The 19,795-nt window shown below is 43.4% G+C and overlaps 2 protein-coding genes across 5 annotated transcripts; both read left to right on the plus strand.

Annotated features, from left to right (window-relative positions):
- The first annotated feature begins 998 nt into the window (after positions 1–998).
- Positions 999–4,797, plus strand: slc38a11 (solute carrier family 38 member 11). 2 transcript variants are annotated; one of them, XM_061287326.1, is made up of 11 exons: positions 999–1,110; positions 1,185–1,305; positions 1,832–1,906; positions 1,991–2,125; positions 2,217–2,282; positions 2,351–2,537; positions 2,609–2,679; positions 3,229–3,390; positions 3,466–3,578; positions 3,771–3,902; positions 3,980–4,797. In XM_061287326.1, exons 1-11 carry the CDS (start codon positions 1,099–1,101, stop codon positions 4,217–4,219), a joined length of 1,314 nt encoding a protein of 437 aa, XP_061143310.1. In that variant the 5' UTR covers positions 999–1,098; the 3' UTR covers positions 4,220–4,797. The 2 variants fall into 2 exon arrangements, with proteins under 2 accessions (XP_061143310.1, XP_061143309.1); XM_061287325.1 differs by having other exon boundaries at positions 3,229–3,578.
- Positions 4,798–4,912: 115 nt separating this feature from the next.
- Positions 4,913–19,714, plus strand: cobll1b (cordon-bleu WH2 repeat protein-like 1b). Of its 3 annotated transcripts, XM_061286626.1 has the most exons (15): positions 4,913–5,159; positions 5,229–5,405; positions 5,992–6,072; positions 14,323–14,511; positions 14,673–14,877; positions 14,950–15,175; positions 15,238–15,282; positions 15,351–15,445; positions 15,685–15,924; positions 15,988–16,117; positions 17,094–17,223; positions 17,311–17,396; positions 17,525–18,750; positions 19,063–19,179; positions 19,266–19,714. In XM_061286626.1, the coding sequence occupies exons 2-14, from the start codon at positions 5,365–5,367 to the stop codon at positions 19,171–19,173; spliced, it is 2,805 nt and encodes a 934-aa protein (XP_061142610.1). In that variant the 5' UTR covers positions 4,913–5,159; positions 5,229–5,364; the 3' UTR covers positions 19,174–19,179; positions 19,266–19,714. The 3 variants fall into 3 exon arrangements, with proteins under 3 accessions (XP_061142610.1, XP_061142611.1, XP_061142612.1); XM_061286627.1 differs by lacking the exon at positions 5,992–6,072 and having other exon boundaries at positions 4,913–5,405; XM_061286628.1 differs by lacking the exons at positions 4,913–5,159; positions 5,229–5,405; positions 5,992–6,072 and adding an exon at positions 10,426–10,688.
- Positions 19,715–19,795: the final 81 nt, after the last annotated feature.

A 19,795-nucleotide genomic window follows, 5' to 3' on the forward strand; every position in this document is an offset into this window, starting at 1 on the left:
GTGGACCTCTCAGCTTCCTGGGTACCAAAAGAGGGCAGACACACCAGGACGACTCCTCGCATTGGAGTCCACTGCGTGAAATTGCAATCATTATTTGGTCATGTGTCAATGCAAATCAAATTATTTACACAAGCAAAGGAACATTTATGATTTTATTATTACTAGTACTAGTAATATCATTTTAGAATATCAGAATGTCATGTACTACATAAGGGTACTAATTTGGTCTGAATTGTGACCAAGTGAAGGAATATGAGGCTGAAGTCTCTTCAAAAAAAGTTTGGCATTTGTTGCACGTCGAGCGCTTTTGCGGCGCTTTTATTATTTGGGAAGGGGCTTCGCTTCAGGACGCGACTAGTGGTTATGTCGCCATCTAGTGGTGACACCTAATGATAACAACAATGCCTCGAACTGCGATTCGCCAACATTTTCTGAAGTAGCAGCTCTAAAAATATAAAGTTCTCCAAGCATCATCACCAATATTAAACTGTAGCAGGGCGAGAGTGTTCATACAAAAAAAAAGTTTTTATTTTTAACCTATACGTCGTTTTGTTATTTTTTTTAGCCTAAGGAACGTTACACAACGTTGACGCTGCGAATTGACCCGATTAAAATGTATTGCAGTTAAAATCAAAAAGAAATTTTTAAAAAATCACAAAAACATACGGGATAAAACAAAAACCTTCCGTTACAGCAGAATGATGTTGGGCATGCTTGAGCCTTTCAGCATTCACATAATAATTCTCTTAGCTGGAAAACAGTTCCCCTTTGTCCCATGAGTCGCTCGCATTGATCCAATTATTTCCCTTTTCTGAGCTAAAACGAGTCCAACTTACAATACACTTATATTTCTAATCATTTAATGCCAGATTTTATTGCGTGCAGTAAAAGTTTAAAATGCAGCGGCTGGGAGGCGCCGTCCTGTTGCTCTTGAACAGTTTGACTCCACTCGCAACCTGCTGGGGGCGTTGCTGAGACGTTTCACCAATCTTGAGTGGCTTTAGAAAGCAAGTTTTCGCAGCATGAGTGTGACATTTCCTTACTGGAGCGACTCAAGCAAGCAACAACAGCATCATCACTGCCCAGCAGGTGCTCCCAATGGCTCAGCAGGTAATCCCAAATGCAACACACAACACGAGCTTGCTTTCTGATTTAAATCACGGCTTTGTTTTCTTATTTTCCAGTTAAGCAATGAACAAGGAATCCCTTTAATTTCCTCACAAAAGGGCACAAGGGAAGGAAGATATTCCATGATATCAGCATGCTTTAATTTTGTTAATTCCATCATTGGCTCTGGGGTCATAGGTAAGGTTAAATTTATGTTTCTCAACTTGTTCATTGAAATCCCTTGCTGATTAAGTGGTTATTTCTTTGATGGCTTTTTTAATATTTACATATTACAAAATTGGTGTGTCAATAAGCTTGCATAACATTAAGGCTGTGTAAAAGCTCCTGATCATATGACCAGCGCCTGTTTGGGCCCCGTTTTAACTCTTTCACCCCCCATCCCCCAAAATACACTAAATTTCTGTGTCACGCAATCTCGGCAACCTCAGTTTAAGGCTAAAGGCAGCACTGAGATTTGATGTATGCACTCAATATCGTCAGATGACTCTGTGGTTGAAATGACTTTACAATTTTAATTTTTGCTTTTTTCTGATACAGTAATTAAATTCCTCAAAAATCGGTTTAAAAGCATGTGAATCAACACTGGCAGCAGAGAACTATTAAAAGACACCACAGAGTCTTGTTTGTGTTTATATTTAGTCGACCTAATGTTATTTCCAATTGCTAAGAATTTTTTTTGTAACAAATATATTTGATATACCAGGTTTACCGTATGCGTTGAACCAAGCAGGGCTCCCATTTGGATTTTTGCTTCTCATCATTGTTGCCTTTATCACAGGTGAGCAAAAGCATCATTTTCAACTCTTCATTTGGATCAGAGCAGTGACTGCATACTTGTGTGTGTGTTTTCTTTTTTAACCAGATTACACGATCATCCTACTCATTAAAGGAGGCAACCTGTCTGGGACAACAAGCTATCAATCGCTGGTCCAAAGCACATTTGGTTTTCCAGGATTCCTGGTTTTATCAGTTCTGCAGTTCCTGTATCCGTTTATCGGTAAGTCACGTTGACCAGAATCTTCTTTGTCTGGTAGAACGTGAATGTGATCTGCACGTGTTAAGGCTCCTAATTTCTCTCCCCCTTCCAGCTATGATCAGCTACAATATAACAACAGGAGACACACTGACCAAAGTGTTTCAGAGAATTCCTGGAGGTACACTACCAGTATTCCCATTTCTCCGTTTCAAATCAAAAAGTACCTAAAATGACTTTTGTCCACAGTTGGTCCAGATCACATCTTGGCCGATCGCCATTTTGTCATCGTGCTGTCCACCGTGTTGTGCACGCTGCCTCTCTCACTTTATCGAAATATCGGAAGACTGGGCAAGGTGTCCTTCCTATCGATGATCCTGACAGCAATCATCGTCGTCATTGTAATCATCAGAGCAGCCACCTTGGGACCTCAAATGTATGATGTTTACATTGATGAACTGTTGATATCGCAACCACGACTAAACACAACTGTGGCTTCCCGTTCAGTCCCCCGACGGAAGGCGCGTGGCTTTTCGCAAAGTGGAACGCAATTCAAGCAGTCGGCGTCATGTCTTTTGGTGAGTGCCCCCCCCCCTCCCATTTTCCTTGAAAACCATCTTGAATGTTTTCCAGTAGTTTTTAAAGAATTGCTTCATTGTCCTGATAAGTAGATCATGAAATATTTTGAAAAGAGATCAAAACACTCCAACCACTAAAATTGTTGTTTGCCGATAGCAAATTGCAATCGACGACACGTGAGACAAAAAGCAGTTTGTTCCCTCACAGAAGTTTCCATTTACAATTGTGTTTTCATTGTGAAGTAAGTCTCGAGGGGGGATATAACAGCCGTGAAACAAATGCATTGATGCGTCAACATTAAGTAGGGGGATTTGCTTTCCGCGAAGAGAAAACAGAAACAAATCCCTTGAAGGAGAGTCGAGGCTGGAATGGTCCTCTTTGTCCTGAAATTGACGGTGGCTGCCCCAAGGAAACATTGTCAACAACATACAGTTGAATATCACTCCATAAGAGCAAAGATCACATGAGGCCTCGATTGTTTTTTACTGTGGAAAGTTTAAGTAACTGTTTTCAATAATGTTGGAGTTGTGATTTTATCTGTCCCTCAGCCTTCATCTGTCACCACAACAGCTTTTTAATCTACGCCTCCCTGGAGAAGCCAACGCTAACCAACTGGACTCGGGTCACTCACGTTTCGGTCGGCTCGTCGCTAATAATCAGCGCCACATTCGCCTTGGCAGGTTATGTCACCTTTACGGGCTACACGCAAGGTATGTGTGAATATCAGCATGTTGATTTTTCCTCCACGTCTCGCACTGAATGGCTTTTTGTCGTTGTTTGGCAAGGGGACATATTTGAGAACTACTGCAGAAATGATAACTTGGCAACATTCGGTCGCTTCTGTTTTGGCCTCAGCATCATCATGACGTTTCCACTGGAGTGTTTTGTTACTCGAGAGGTAAGATGGAAAAAGGAAAAGCAAACATTTTCAAAAAGTATTTTTTTCCGCTTATATGCAGCGTAACACAAAAATGCTGATGCGCCATGTTTGTTTTCAACTCTTGGCTTCACCTAATGACCCGAGTTTGCCAACCTCAGAACCGTAGTAGTAAAAAAAAGCTCCTTGGTATCCACACTCTCGTCTTCTCAGGTGGTTTCAAGTTCCATATTTGGTCGGGAGCTTTCAAAAGTGGAACACATGTCTGTAACGGTGATCATAGTTGCAGCGTGTACAGCGGTATCGTTGGCCTACGACTGTCTGGGAATCGTTTTGGAGTTGAGTGTAAGTCACAGTTCCCATAATGTATAAAGCATTTTATTTTCTATTTCATTTCATTTCTTTTGCGCTCTGCCAAACAGGGTGCCCTGAGTGCCACCCCTCTGATCTTCATCATCCCCTCCGCTTGCTTCATCAAGCTCTCCCCCGGACGCTGGTATCATAGTGAAAACTTGATCCCCGCCATGTTGATTGTTCTTGGGGTGTTTGTCATGATAACCGGATTGATGCTGACGGTCCTCAACCCTCAAGACTGTTCACATGGCGTGGAGATGTTCTACTGCCGTGATGCCAATTTCTCTGGCACTCAAGCGCCCGTATGACTGCAACTTAGGAAGTCGCTGAAATGTAGTTTTGGACTACATAGCAGTTTTCTTCAAATCCACAAGATGGCAGAAGGTACAATGAACCATACAGTAGAATATGGTACAAGCTTTTTTATTCAGGTGAACAGTTCCGGGTTTCACACTATAAGTATATTCAGTTAAGGTTATCGTTATTTCTGTACATATACTTTTTTTTAATTTATGTTTAGTAGTACACATAGAAGATCTTTTTATTGTAAAATACTCACAAACAGGCAGGGTTACTTAGATTTTGTTGCCTCTGTACTCTTTGCACAACTTGCTGATCTCCAACAAGGAGCTGAACAATAATTTATAAAATAATTTATTATTACTATTTCTAAGAATGTCCACTGCCTTTCTGTGAATCTTCAGGAATACAACTTTTGTCTTCATGATGACCACTTGGCCCGAGTAAGCTACTGAATTATTTTGGAATTTGTTGTTGAACATAAGGGGCTTGGGGGCCTAAGTTTTTTTTAACATGGTACTTTGTGTAAAACGTTTGAGAACTACTGCAACATCAAAAATGTAAATTAAATTCACCAGATTGAGGATTTCACCGACTTAATAAAAAAAGTTTGAAACATTTTTCCGTAAATTGAGGGAATGGCTGCGTTCCCACTACCTACCACAAGGAGTCACTGTTTACACACTAACGCGCTCATAAAAAGAAAACCAGCAAAGAAGAATTCCCGTTTGTGTGTTTTGCCTTAAACTGCACTTTTTGGGCGTTTGCGTGAACGTTTCCAAGGTTGCGAGGTGCCTCCATTTTTTTGTGTGTCACCCGCTACACTAAGTATTTGATTGAAACGCCTCGCCAGGATGTATGCCAACCGCACGGAGGGACGCCCCACTTCTTGTTTTACAGCCTAACATTGCGGTGTGGCAGGCAGACAGGCAGCGTCTTCTGGAGCGTGTAAGTTGCAGCCCCCCCAAAAAAGTTACCACTGTCGACTACAGCATTGGTTGACTTTCCGAATGTCAGACGGTGAAAAACAAAGAGGGATGGGTTTGTTTGAAGAGGAGAAAGGCGCCGAACTAGGAAGAATGAGGCTCCCCTTTCCCTGCTCAAATTGATGTTGGTGGCGGGTTACAGCAAACTCGCATCTTCATGACGACTCATGGATGTGGAAAAACGTCATGAAAAACAAATGCATTTATGGTAAGCATATTTATAAAAATGTATATCGTTTCGCGCCGTCTGTCATCGCCATTTCTGTATCTCTAGCTCTCCATCTCTCACTTTCTATCTCTGTATCTCATACCTCTTTCCATCTGTCACTTTCCAGCCCTTCAGATTTACTTTCTTATCTAGCTCAGTAGTGTCGAACTCACGGGTCACGTACAGCTTTCTTTTATTTTGAAGGGCCGCTATAATTGTGAGCCCAAATAACTGTATGATCGCCTCATTCACACAACAAACTGATGAATGTTTGTTATGAAACTCTCAATATTATACATCTAACGGGGATTTTAGCTCAAAACTTCAACTCAATGCACAAAATAAGCTTTCATGGGTCACCGAAAATGATGTACCGGGCCGTATCTGCCCTCCTCCCTTGAGTTTGACACCTGTGATATATCTCAACTATCTGTAATGCTTTTTCTTTCTCTTTATATAAATACATCTATCTGTTTTCTGCTATTTATCCTTCATCATCTCAGTCTATGGTCGAAAAAAGCATGTCTGTCGTATTGCAACATTCAAGCCGAGAATGAAGCATGACTTATAGTTTCTCTCCCCCCAGTCCGGTAAATTTTGTCAAGCCGATGAGCTTAGTCATGGATGATCATTTATCACAGCCTCATCGACGCAGCTCTCCGAAGAGGTAAGCAGCAAGCACTCATTTGTCATTGTGGGATTTGTCACTCCTCTCACCAGCTGTCAGGGCTCTTTTTATTTATGACTAAATGAACGGCGCATAGGTGTGTCCTTGCAAACCCCTACCGAGCCGTCCTCGGCGGCAGCGCGTCTTCACAAAGCAACCTTTGTGAGAAAAAGGTCATCGACACGACTAACATTCCTTCCGCAGAGCGCATCTCTGTGAAATCGCAGTTGTAGATGTTTGCAACAATCTTTGAACAACCTCTTCCCATGCGCCACCACCCCCCCCATTTCCTGCTCTCCCAGTTTTAGTGAGAATTTGCCTTGACCATATGTTGAGGTCATGGGAAATATTTAGCAGGCACAAACGACACTCTTGCTTCCTCTGTTGCCGTCATGAACCGGATGATCCTTTCTACCCCCCACCCTCATAATTTATATAAATGATGTGCTTGCTTGTATATCCGCAAACAAAATCCCAAATTGTCACACGTGATAGTTTTAGCAGAGGACATGATGGAATTTCCCATTAGTTTTGGTTCAGGGAGATGATGTCAGCCGCCTGTATTCCAGCGGTTGAAGTCATTAAAAAAGGAGGAGTGAGTTTCCAGAGCTTGTTACTTGCTTTTTTGGCAACTTTGAGATAGAGCAGCTTTTTTTTTTGGTGGTGTTTAAATTGAAGGTGAGGGGAAGAGTAGGAGTTTTTGACTGACGCAAACTTTCCATTCCGAAGAGTACAGGCTCTCACACACAGTGGAACCTCTAAGAAACACAATCCATTCTGGAGAGGATAGTCCACATCCAATTTCTTTGCATTTCGAAATATTTTTCCCCCATAGGAAATAATGGAGAAATACATATAATTGGTTCCAGGTTAACTGCCATTATCATTTTTTTAGGGGGAAAATTATTATTGAAGTCGCTGTCATCGAAAGGCACAAAAAGCTAACTAAAAAGAAAAATACTTGTCAGCGTTTTGTGTCAGCGTTATGACATCATGCACAGCCCCAGCAGAATTATAATCAAAATGTGAGTTTATTTGACTGTAGAGTTTCACAGTTTACCAAAGTCATTTCTCAGTTTGATTTCTGTTCGTGCAGTCAGTTCAGATGAGTGCGGCGGAGAAGCCAAATCTGCGGTTTATTTAGAGAAGTTAGCCACCCTTTTCTATAAACGGGATGGCACATGTTCCGCGGTCTCCCGAGCCAACATTTTGTGGATGGCCGTCAAGTTAAGGCTGCACGTGTTATTCTTCATTTATTGCACAAATAGTGACCCTGGCCAGAGCCACCGGGTTGGCTCCGCTCCAAGCCGTATTCATTGTTAGCACGTTTGCGCATGTAGCTGTTATGTAAGAGGGGACAGTGGCGGGACGTACCTGTGAACGTCTCCATTTCTTTGTTATGACAACACTATATGATATAACATGAAATACAAAATTTTATTGATCGTGATTTTAATCCCAACTGAAAAATCATCGTTTTATTAATTGTGATTTTATTCTCAATCGAAATAATTAGGCTTATTTCCATAATTTATTTCCTAAGTGTGCTTGAATGCCAATGTTACAAATTGTAACTTCTCAGTCAAAAATTCTCCATGGCGTGGACTAATTGGACGAAGTTTGAACTAAAGAATGATCTCGCGTGCCAACACTGGTTCTCCTCGGGGCAGAATGTGGAATTAGTTAAGGTATTGCGAATCCCCACAGCTGTTTTGTGGACACGCGGGCGGTCCGATGACTCGTGTTATGCCAAAGATGCGCGGAGCCTGTGGGCATAGCGAGGCAAGAGAAGAGATTTGTTGCTTGTTGGGTTTCCTGTCTTATGTGTTGACACGCATTAAAGCTGTCCAATATTACAAACCATTAAAAGTTGTCCTTTTTACAGGACAGTTGAAAACATGTTTGATCATTCTCTAAAAAAGCACGCTAAGGCTTTTTGAGTACAGTAAGTGAAAATGGGGACGTTTGATCACACGGGCGCATTCTGCCTCACGGGATCTGAACAGAGCACGGGGCGCCGAGCCAAAGGCCCCGGGAATAATGGCTCGTCTTTGTCACCACGCCGGCGCCAACGCATTGACCGTAAATACCAAAGACTACTTGTGTGGCGTCCACAGTCACGCGCATTATCAAGACAGCTGTTTTTACCCCTGATCAAAAGATTTCTGTTTTGCGCACAATTGTGTATTCACAATAAGCACTCCATCCTTTTGACCTTCCGTGCAGATCGATGTCCAACGCTGGCACGAGTCGTACTCCTGGAACAAATCCCTTCCAGGACGTGCCGGTTAAATTCCTCCCACTCTCGGCCTGTGAAAAAGGCAGCATGAATTAGCCCTTTGTGCGCCGCTAATGGAAACGCTCACTTATCTGAAATAACATTCCAGCATTCTACACGACACATTTATCAGAATTTATTTGACCTTCATTATCAGTGCTTGAAGGCGATATTTGTGCATATAAATAACATTATTTGTGGCTGACAGTTTTCAGTCCCTACCGACTTGATAGTTGTCTTTTGGGCTGAGCTTCAAGCACCGCCCCTTTGGTTGTCATTATTACACACTCAAGCTTCAAATTTTAAGTTGGGCAGAATTTTAAATTTCTGCTCATGAGAATTTTTTTAATAAATAACTGAAACAGGAAGTTGCAAGTTCCCAGAGTTCCTCTGTCCCTTTTTTCTAATCTGCTTCCGTCCTCTACAATTTCTGAATAAATGGCCTTTCCGGGCCTCGTTTTAAAAGCTTGTGTTTACAGTTGAGTGGCCTTTCACCAAATTAGCAGCTGCGGCTCATGGTCCCGCTGTGTTGTGTCTTTCCTCAGGGATCAACCATCCTCCCGCTTCTTTGTGTGTGTGTGTGTGTGTGGGTGGGTGTGTGCGCGTGTGCGACTCTTAAGCGCCGCCCCCACTCCCACACTCTAACGTAACCTCAACACACCTTTCGTTTAACGTTTTTGAGAAGGCCCTCAAATCAAACTTAGGTTTAAATTCACAAGACATGTCAAGTCAAGTTTATTTGTATAGCCCTAAATCACAAGCAGTCTCAAAGGGCTTCACATAGACAAAAATTGACAATTATTCTCAAACCATCCCCTGATCTTAAGCTCCCAAAAGGGCAAGGAAAAACTCAAAAAAAAAACTACCAGGGGAAAATGAGAAACCTTGATAAGGGACCACAGATGGAAGGATCCCCCTTTCAGGATCACCAGATTGCAATGGATGCAGAGAGGGCACAAATAATACACAATATGAAAATCAATGAAAAAGTGGATGTCCAAGTCAAAGCGAAGAGCTGCCGGAGGAGCCCTCAATTGTCCTGGCAGTGTCTTCGAGGAGGTTGAGCTGCAGTTCCCCCATCCTGAATTGGTCCACGAGAATCCAGATAGCCACTGTCAGCTTGGGTGTCACCTAACCACCTCCCCAGCCGGGGAGGGGGGGCTGGGGAGAGGTAGCGAAAACAAACTCCAGCCAAATCGGCCACTACAGGTTAATTAAAGGCCATATCAATGTGTCTTTAAACGTGTCTTAAATGTTTCTACTGAGGTAGCAGTTCTAATATCCATCCACTTACATAAAGTCACAAGGTAGTCTCAAGTGTGCTGGCCCCACTTCGCAAATGCTCAAACAAATCTGGTAAAACGTTGCATGCTTTGGATGATCCATCTAGAGTTGTCTTTTTCCTCTTCAAAATAGGACTGTTGCAATAAAGACCCCCGCTACCCCCCGCCTGCATACCGATGTCCTCCTCTTGCTGCGCTCACAGTCAACTTAATCCATCTTTAATCCAAATTGAATTATTTTAACCCCACTCGGTTGTGCCTCACGCGTTGGCCCGATTTCTCAGAAATGCACGCGGTCACTTCAGGAGTCCTGAAATGAACTAGTGTCGAATTGATTTGCGTCAAAGCATGCGCATTATCAAAATATTATTATTATTATTATTATTTTTAATCATTCAGTTATATTAATTTGCCGTAATATATTTTTCAAATGACACATTCTATGATTTGGGTGTATTTTGATATAATGATGTGGTTATTTTTGCGCCAGTCTTTGCTCAACAGACGAGCCCTTGACATGATTTCGGAGTGAGTCACTGTTAAGAGGTAAGGTGTGGCTTTTTGTAAAAAAAAAAACAAAAACATTTCTCAATGAAAACAAATTCTAAACAGCCTGATTCAATTACATTTGAGAGCGGTGACGTTTCCCAGATTCTTTTCAACCTTCAACCCACCCCCCTTTGCTCCGTTAACGCAAGCAACTCTAGCCTGATTAGGTCAGTCATGATTAGGAAAGAGCGGAACGGTCAAACCAACATTGTATTTATCTAGAGCCACGTGCTTGGAATGTACAGTGCTCCCGTGGCCCCGCCCACAGGTTCATGTCTACACAAAGCCGCTTACACCTTTCTTGTCGTGACCGCGGGGGAGTGCTATCAACATACAAGCGCTTTGGCTTTTCCCCAGCCCGCCGAGCAGGATTTAGTTGGAGGAGAGGCGTTTGTGATACTGCGGCTCAGGCGTGGCACAAAGGTGGGCCTTTTCGGGCTCTACTCGATAGCAGTCGGTCCATCTGACAGCTCGCGGGAGATATCATGAAGGTTTTCTGAGTTAAGGTAAGAGTGGGATGAAATGTTGGCAGGAGCGTCACACCTGCTCTCCACATTTTTTGAGCGTTATGTCTAAAATACCATGGCTGGGCTGCCACGCAACTTTTCCTCGAGTCGCACAGGAGGTCGAATTTTGTTTTGACTCCCAACTGAGCTGGAGACACGTCGGCGTGTTGGAGCTTGTGTAGTGGCGTTTAACAGCTTTGGTACACTTGATTCTTCTGCTGTTTAAAAAAAAAAAAAAAAAGTAAATTAGATTATTTGTTAATCTTCAGTTGCTTATTTTGTTTTGATTAAAGCACTCTGACTGGACGCGATGGTGCCAGCTGGAACCAAATGTTTGGAATGTGAAGACTTTGCATGATGTGCTTTTTCCGCCCTCCAAAAAACTCCTCATACTTTTTAAACAACAACAAATTTCAACAATAATTCACTTGACTTCAGTTAATTAATACATCCCTGCCAGTGTTATTTTTTTTCCTACAGCATTTTTTTTTAATACGACTTTTGTAGTCTTTGGTGTGGTCGCCGAGCCTGTTTGTTTTTATGTTGTTTGCACTCCTGAAGCGCAGCAGATCCGTGCATGATGAAAGCGGCGAGGCGGCACAATGACAGGAGGTGATTACGACTTCCTGGTCTGTAGTCAAGTACGCGTATCGTGTTGGTGTGACTCGCTTGCGAGCATGGGAAGCGGCAGTCAAGCTGTGACATGCTTGCCGTCTTAGAAAAAAATTACGACTGCTCACGCCCTCGTCTGAGCAGCTGCCACCTGCTGAATGTGTGACAGATACGTCACTGTCCACATAGCACTCAATCGAGAATTTGAAGTCTTCCATGGCTGGATTCAAACCCCCAACCTCGGAATGTTCATTTTGACCCCCCAACAAATATTTCCAAAGTCAAATAAACAACCAGGACCTAGAAATCAGGACTTTGCACCAGACGTGATGTTTTAAGGGCAGACATATTTGTGTTGTTTTGCTACAGTCTCTTCACTTTTCAAATTTCCTGTCTCCTCAATGGTTTTGATACCTTAGCCTACTGCCACTTTTTTTTAGTATGTCAAAGAGGGTGGCCACTGGCAGTAATGCACTTTGCCAACCGCTGGAGTGAGCTCTCTTGAGATGTCGGTATGTATATATTAGGGGTGTAACGATTCATCGATACACATCGATTAATCGATATAATGCTCTACGATTTATTGGCATCGATGCTAAAGGTAAACATCGATTTATATCGCCGTGTTTGACCTCGGACATTTATTTTGAAATCCGGTTCATTGTTGCTTGCTTCCTCTTTCCGGGAGCAGTGCGGCCGGCGTTGTTGTGTTGTGCGCAAAGCAGGCACGTGAAAGGGGAGTCGACAACTAGTACGCGGCTCCTGGGCTGGTGCTATGGCTAGTGTCCAAAAAGACGAAGAAATTTGCTCCCCTTTAGGCTTCAAGTCATTCGTTTGGAAGCACTTTGGATTCCAAAGAAAAGATGGCTCAACGGACAGGACACGTGCAGTTTGTAAATCCTGCCATGCGGTAATCAAATATTCAGGCACCACAAATCTCGCCGCACATTTAAAGAAAAAACACGACATCAAAGTTCAGTGTTAAAATAAGCACTTTGTATACTACAATACTCTTGTAATTTCCTAAATAAAGAGTTTGCAGTACCTTGTTGATTTTGCGTATGAATTGTTATAAATCAGGATATTGTTCTATATTTTTTATTTAAAAAAAAAAAAAATCGATCGTAGAGCAGTATATCGTGATATATTGTGAATGAATCGCAGCAGGCTTTAAGATATCGGCAAATATCGTATCGTAGTTCTTTGTATCGATATGATATTGTATCGTGACAAAACCCGCGATATATATCTATATATATCTATAGATATATATATCTATAGATATATATCTATATCACAGTCAGCTTTATTGTCAATCCCTTCATATGTCAAGACAAACAAAGAAACCGAAATTCCGTTTCCTCCATCCCACGGTGACGAGACACAGAGTACACGATAAACGTACAAGTAGACGACACAAAATAAAAACAAGAAGGCACAAACAATAAGTAATAAATAATAAATAAATAAAATGAGTGATGAATAAATAATAAACAAATAACCCAATAAATAAGAGGAGCAAAACTGAGCCAGTGTGCGTACAGCAGACAGTAAGCATAGCGCAAAGTACAGGACGCTACGCAGAAAGGGGGGGCGAGTTCAGGATCCTAACAGCCTGTAATGTAATATATATATATATATATAATATATATATAATATATATATATATTTTTGGGGGGGTAAAGGAAACCGTAATTGAAAAAAATTCCATTATAGCGTTTTTCATTTGCCTTGTTTGCTCTGTAAAACAATGAACAAGCTGGTTTGTTATGTCAAATAATTCAACTTGATCCTTTAATGAGACGCAGTTTTGGGACTGTTATACGCACGGATATTTAGTTGATTTGCTTAAACTTTGTCTGAAGAAGGCGTAAACTACCTCGTGTCCTCTTGCACAAGGCCCAGTTTTCCCACTTTGCGTTGCTGCTACTTTGCATGCTAACAGCTAGCTTACAGTTGTGAGAAGCACATGCTTCACCCAGATCTGATTGTCTGTGGCCCTAAAGCAATGTGAAATAGTTTCTTTCATTGTGTTGGAGGTTGTTTTTGAAAATCACCCATTAGATCCCAGAATTTCCTCAGATGCACGAGGATAACCTCAAAAAACATTAGAAACAGCAAATCAATATAATTATCATTAAATCATATTTGCCGACCTTACCCGAGAGCTGCCATATTTGATTAGTTTAGTTATTTATTTGTAGCCAATTTTTTAACCATTGGTAGTCGTTGAAGGTTGGTCGGTTCGGACTCCGTTGAATTTCGGAGCGTCCACTGTAATCGAGAGTACTGTTTTGATCTGTCCTCTACCCTTCTATTTTTCTTAGCATAAAAGACCCATGACTTCGTAAAGGAAGATTTGTAACAATTAGTCTTTGACATATCCACATCCCTTGTTGATTGAATGCACTGAGGGATTTCATGCAGTTCTTTAAGGACTTTTGCCCCCCCCCCCCCCCCCCCCCCCACCAATGGCAAGGCTAATAATCCCTTGCTAGACGTGCCTCAGTGCTGCCTGTGACCTTGCATTGCTCAGATTCCTGCATACCCCCACATGAGACTTGAGCAGGCTATAATTCAGGGCAAAAGGTCCGCAAGAACCTGGTTCTTCTGCGGCTGGGATGACTACACCCTCAGCTTGTCCACTTGCCCACCGCAGGGGCCTTGGGAGAGGGTACTGTAAGCATATTAAATGGCATTTTTTTTGTAACTAGAAATGGCAATCTTCACATTTAATCCTTATTAAGGTACAATTTATTGCATGATGCTAATTACGGTACGTAGCTCCACTTGATTGTCTTGTGACTACTTTGCCATGTTAACCTCAACGGTCTGTCTTGTGATGGAGCCGCACCCTCGAGCGGAGCCAATTCCATTCTAGTCTGTCTGGTGAAGATCAAAGATTGAGTGGAAATGTTTTATTTGTTTTACCCACCAAATATGGTTGTCTGCCTTGAAGCAATCACCAGAATGCTAATTTTAAGCTTCTAAGCAAATATTTTTTTTTTTGTTTCAACAACAGGGTGTCGACCAAAAGCAAAGCCCCATCCCCACCGGGACTGAAGAATTTGGATTCCTCTGATTTCTCGCAGTGGTATCCAGGAAACGCTCCTTTCACCATGGACCATAAGGAGAAGCTTGTCGATAAAGATCTCTCGCTGGTAGTTGTTTTGCCCGACGGTGCGGAAAAGATGACCACAGTACATGGGAGGTAAAAACAAACAAAAAAAAAAGTTAGCAATAAGCTAACGGATTGAACGCTCACGGAACATGTTGCACATTTTACTTTGCATGTTCTAACTGGCACGGGAGGTTTCACCCCTTTGTCTTTGTGAACCGCCATGCAAATATCGTCTTCTGCGTGTCTTTCAGCAAGCCGCTAATGGATCTGTTAGTGACTCTGTGCGCAACGTATCACCTCAACCCATCAAGTTACACCTTGGAACTGATCACGGCTGGCCGGCGCAATGTCAAACTCAAGCCCAGCGCTCTCATCGGAACCTTGGACGTGGAGAAGATCTTCCTTAAACCTAAAGGAGATGATAAAAATAAGAAGACTGGTCCTCAAAAGCCTGAGGTACATTTGACTATTCCTAAATAGATTTTTTTTTGCCCAAATTCATTTAATCATATCGTCTCTGTTCTTCAGGTCACTGTTCGCATGGTGATAAACTACAAGAAGACCCAGAAAGCAATTTTACGAGTCAACCCTCAGGCCCCCCTGACTGAACTTTTACCGGCAATCTGTGAGAAATGTGAATTTGCAGAGGAAACAACCATTTTGTTGAGGGATGTGCAATCACTGGCCCCTTTGGACTTGTCCTGCTCCCTTAACGATTATGCAATCAGGGAGCTTTACGCAAGAGATACAAGAGGTAAGCCAAAACGTTTTGTCAGGACGTTTACCATCCATATTTATCACGCTATTTGCTCGCAGGGCACTCTGACTCTCCCGCGTGTCCAGTCTCACCCACACATTCAGGTAGGAGGCAAATTTGTTTGAAAATCTTTCTCCAAAACTCCTCCCCATCACAAAATGTTTTCTTCCAGTTGCGGTGATGCCCGGAAAGGACAAGAATCAGAAAGAAAAAGAAAACAAGGGCCTCTTCAGCAAGTTTAGAAAAAGCAAAAAATCTGCTGAGCAGGTACTTTTTTTTTTTTTTTCTTTTTCCCCTCGCGCTCACTAGCCTCTTCGTCCGTCACTCTTGTTAGTTCAACAAGACGTTACGACTTTACGATTCCACTGTATGAGCTGGCAAATGCAAATACTGAGAGGGAGGTTTTGTTGACGTAGCTTTTTCATTGGTCCAGCACGCACCGTGCGCTTCTGGAGCCGAGTTCTTATCGAGACCCCCCCCCCCGGTTGAATGTTTGCTCTTTAAAGGCCACGACGGTCAGTGCCCCGGCTTCCCCGGTTCTGGTGAGCAAGCCTCGACCGCTCAGCATGGCCTTGCCCGGTGGCTACTGCTCGCCTCCGCTGATGTCTCCCACCTCGCCCGTCGGCGATGCGCCCAAGAAGAGACGGGCGCCTGAGCCCCCCATCGTTGTGTCTCAAAGCTGCCACGCAGAGCTCAGCGCCCGCCAGAGCCTCTCCTCCGAGCCAACCACCCCAGTCGACTGTGAGGTTGGTAGACACATTTTGAAATAACACAGTAGATCATTATTAATTTTGATTTCTGTGTTGAAGGTTTCTGGATTAAGTCGCGGCTCATCTGCAGAGTCTTCACTGAAGAGAACCAAGCGCAAGGCTCCACAACCGCCGACACCCCCGAGCAGCGCTGTCCCGGAAACTGAGCCTCCTCAAGAAAACCTGCAAGGTTTGTCTTTGCATCACTGTGTGCATCCATAACTTGTCAATAATCATGACATTTGCGCTTATTGGGCCCCATCCACCCATTTGGCTTCTCTTATGTGACTCTTGTGCCTCCTAGTGGACGTAAGTTACCAGTTCAACGTATTTGACCTTTTTAATTTGATTTAATGAGTGAATCTACTCACTTTTAGGGGGCTTTGAGGCAAAAAGGCCCATTTTGTGTTGTCTATTTTTTTTCAAGATAGCCTAAATAAAGAATTTGATCAAAGTGTAAACTGAGAAATATGAAAAGCCACTTCAAGGGATGTGGAACAAATGGGGAATTAGTTCAAGCCAATATTTGTCCTTGAATTTCAAAGGACAGCGTGTGTTCAAGCCCTGTGTATTTTTTCTGCATTGAGGTGGAATTAGCCGCCTTTGGAGTTACTTTCCGGTTATTGTCCACGCGTATTTTGCCATTCTTGTATAGTCCTGTGAGGGAAGTTCCACCCTGGAGTGAACACAAAAGCAATTTAAAGAAACAATAAGACTATTTAATGTTTTGGCCCTGGTTTTTAAAAACAAACCTGGTGTGTTTACATCGGGGAAAAAAAACGGTGTTGCAACCCTGAATTAACCTGGAGGAAGTGTGACCTCAGCGCATACTGTGGCAAAATGACATTCCTTAACTTGTCCTCATCTGTCCTCCTCTGATGTTTATGAACTTACATAGTCTCATGCTACAGAGCAGATATCATGTGCTCGATTGTATTTTGTTTTTGTCTCAGTTGTCCTGGAATTACCTCTGTGCTTGGGATATTTTCTCATAACACAATTGATTAAGAAACAGATTTTTGGACAAAAATTAAATGCGAGTCCTCAATTGTGAACGCACCATTTGTAAATTGCATAATTTCAAGAACATTTGTGTCAACTTGGTCGATAATTAAAGTAGGTCCCTCAAGCAACTTCACACAAGTGTTTTATGGATTGGTGTACAGAGTCTGCAGGCACCAAAACACTGGAGGAGATCATGGAGGAGACCTCAGCAGCTGCCAGCGAGATCCAGGAAGAAGACCTCATTGTCAGCTGTGGGGATGATCAGTTTTGTGATCTATCCTCAGATGGCAAGTACGAAATCCAAGATTTTCCAAAAGCATTTCTTTTAATCATGATTGTAAATTCTTTTCATTCTTATAATTTGCTTTTTCCTGTCAGTCAGTCACAGAGCCCCGCAAAAGATTTGGTTAGTATTCAGACCGATGAGAGGACGCCGGCTAGCACCGATTCCTATCAACTGGAGGGTATGATTTCTATTGTGCCAAATTGACCTGTAAATGGAGTAGTCTTTTTTTTGTGTGTCATTCTTTCTCTCTCTATATTTTGATACCAAAGCAAAAAGACAAAAAATGCCATCTTCTGTTTTCCACAGAGATGGCCTTGTGTCAACTTGAAAGTGAATTTGGTCACCCCTCCAGTGATGTAACAAGTGACCTCCAGTCGTGCCTGCAAAATCCAGAAGAGAGCCAGGCTGCCTCTGTTCACGGAGACGTCGCCGCCCCCCAGGAGGCGTCGCTTAGCTCGGAGGCGAGCGCCACGTCCCGTCCCGCTGGGGAGGACGCTCAGGTGCAAACCGATTTCCCAGCTCCCCTTGAGCCGCCGCCTCAGCAACAGGTATGCGCGGATGATCAAGTTCCGCCCTCCGCCAAGGAACCTGGTTTGGAATCTACGGAAGGCGAGAAGAAGGATATCGCCACTTCAACGGATGAGCAGCTACACGCCGACCTCAAATGTAGCCAAGCAACAGAGACGTGCCAAACTCTGGCCGCGTCCGACGCCGCCTCGCGTCCTGAGCTGAAGCCGAAGCCTTCCAAAGAGTTAACCAGAAATTACATCCCCAAGGTGGGGATGACGACATACACCGTGGTGCCTCCGAAATCCAACGAGAAGCTGAGATATTTTGAAGTGGCGTTGACACTGGAGGTGCCCCCCGTTGCCACGGACGACGTTGGCGAGCACTCAAATTCCCCCGGGGACCAAATACTGAGCAGCACTACTAGTACCGCAGCAAACACTGTCAACGGATGCCTCGCTGAAGCCACTCATGCTTCATCGCCAAGCAGCTCGCCGAAAGCAGATGACGGGTTCCCCTCCACTCAAGCACGTTTGCCAGGAGAGGACAAGGCAACTAAAATTCCGCCCGCTACGAAACCAAAGCCGGGATCTTTCCGCTTGTCGCAGCACAAAAGGCCACCGGGGTATTATGTAACGTCGGCAGCAGAGAAGAACCCCGGTGCCTGTTCCTCTCCTGGCCACATGGGGGACCAAGTCGACCGAGCAATGTTGCCACCGCCTCCTCCTGACCCTCCCGTGCAGGGGGACACCGAAGCGCCCGCTGTGCGTGTGACAAGGCAGAGCAGCCTGCCGGCTAAAGAACCCGGCTACGGCCTAAGCTTGGAGAAGCTGAGGACCTTTGCGGCCCCCCGGCCTTTTACCCCCTCCATGCCATCCCGCTTCGCCCAGGCCGTGTCGTCGGCCGTGCAGCGCAGCCACTCGCTGACCCACAGCCCCAAATCACACAGCTCGGCGGCCGCACACTGTTCTCCTGCTGCAAATCGCTACTCGCTCATCGAGCAAAATGTAGGCGGGAAGTTCAAGGTGAGTTATGGTTACAATAATTAGCTTTGAATTTTTTTGAGATGCTTGACGGGATATCTAACTGCATGGCCATCGTGTGAAATCCTGAACCTGGTGGTGGTTTGCCACCATCTTGTGGCATCTTGGTGCCAAGGAAGTCCAGTTTGTGAAAATGAGATGAGTGGCATTTAGACAAAGGTAGATCTCTGCTGCCATCTTGTGGTACTTTGGGGTTGCTGCATCAATTGCACTTCTGCCCCCTGCAAATTGTAATTGCCTCTCCGTCTCACTGTCTGAGCAGTTATTTATTGATTTTTGTTTTTGTCACTGCAGGCCGATGAGGAGGTGAATGACAAAAGTTCCCCGCCAGATGTCAAAGATCAACCGACGTCGTCGAGTGAGCTCACAGACTCACCGCTATCAGTGCCTTATGACAAAATCTGATCTACTGTAAGGAGCTTTGTCAACCCCCTAAGACTTTTCCCAAATATTTGCACATCTCAGACATTCCTAAATCACAATTTTTTGTCTTTCAGGAGGGAAGCATCCTGTTTTTCTGGCATGAGAGCCGAGCATTCTTTTTTTTGATTGGCAGCGTGTACATAGATTTAATGTATTAATTGCTGTATTTGGGTTCATTTGCTCACATTTCAATAACAGCCTTGGTTGACTTGCGTAATTTAATGTCTTTTATTTTGTGCCATGTGCTGTCATGCATTAAATGCATCACTGTTTTTGCCTGGACCAGGTTATGAAACGAGAGCAATTCTATAAATTGTAAAGAGGATTTTCAGAGTTATAATAATATCATTTTATGATGATTTATTTTGAATGGTATCTACATAACGATTTATAATTTAGGGAAAGACCAGGTCTGACTTGTGGTACTGAACGCCTCTTGTTTGCGTTGTTCATATTTAAAATGTATGAGTTTTCATATGTTGATGTTAAATAAACCTTAACTACGCACGTGGCTGTAGTCAAACGGTGTTGTGCACATTAAAGCTTTTATGTCAACAGCTCCCGTGGAAGTCTGCGATGCGTGTTTACAAGGCGACAGGTTTTT

Source organism: Syngnathus typhle, linkage group LG9 (assembly GCF_033458585.1).
Source record: "Syngnathus typhle isolate RoL2023-S1 ecotype Sweden linkage group LG9, RoL_Styp_1.0, whole genome shotgun sequence".
Taxonomy (NCBI): domain Eukaryota; kingdom Metazoa; phylum Chordata; class Actinopteri; order Syngnathiformes; family Syngnathidae; genus Syngnathus; species Syngnathus typhle.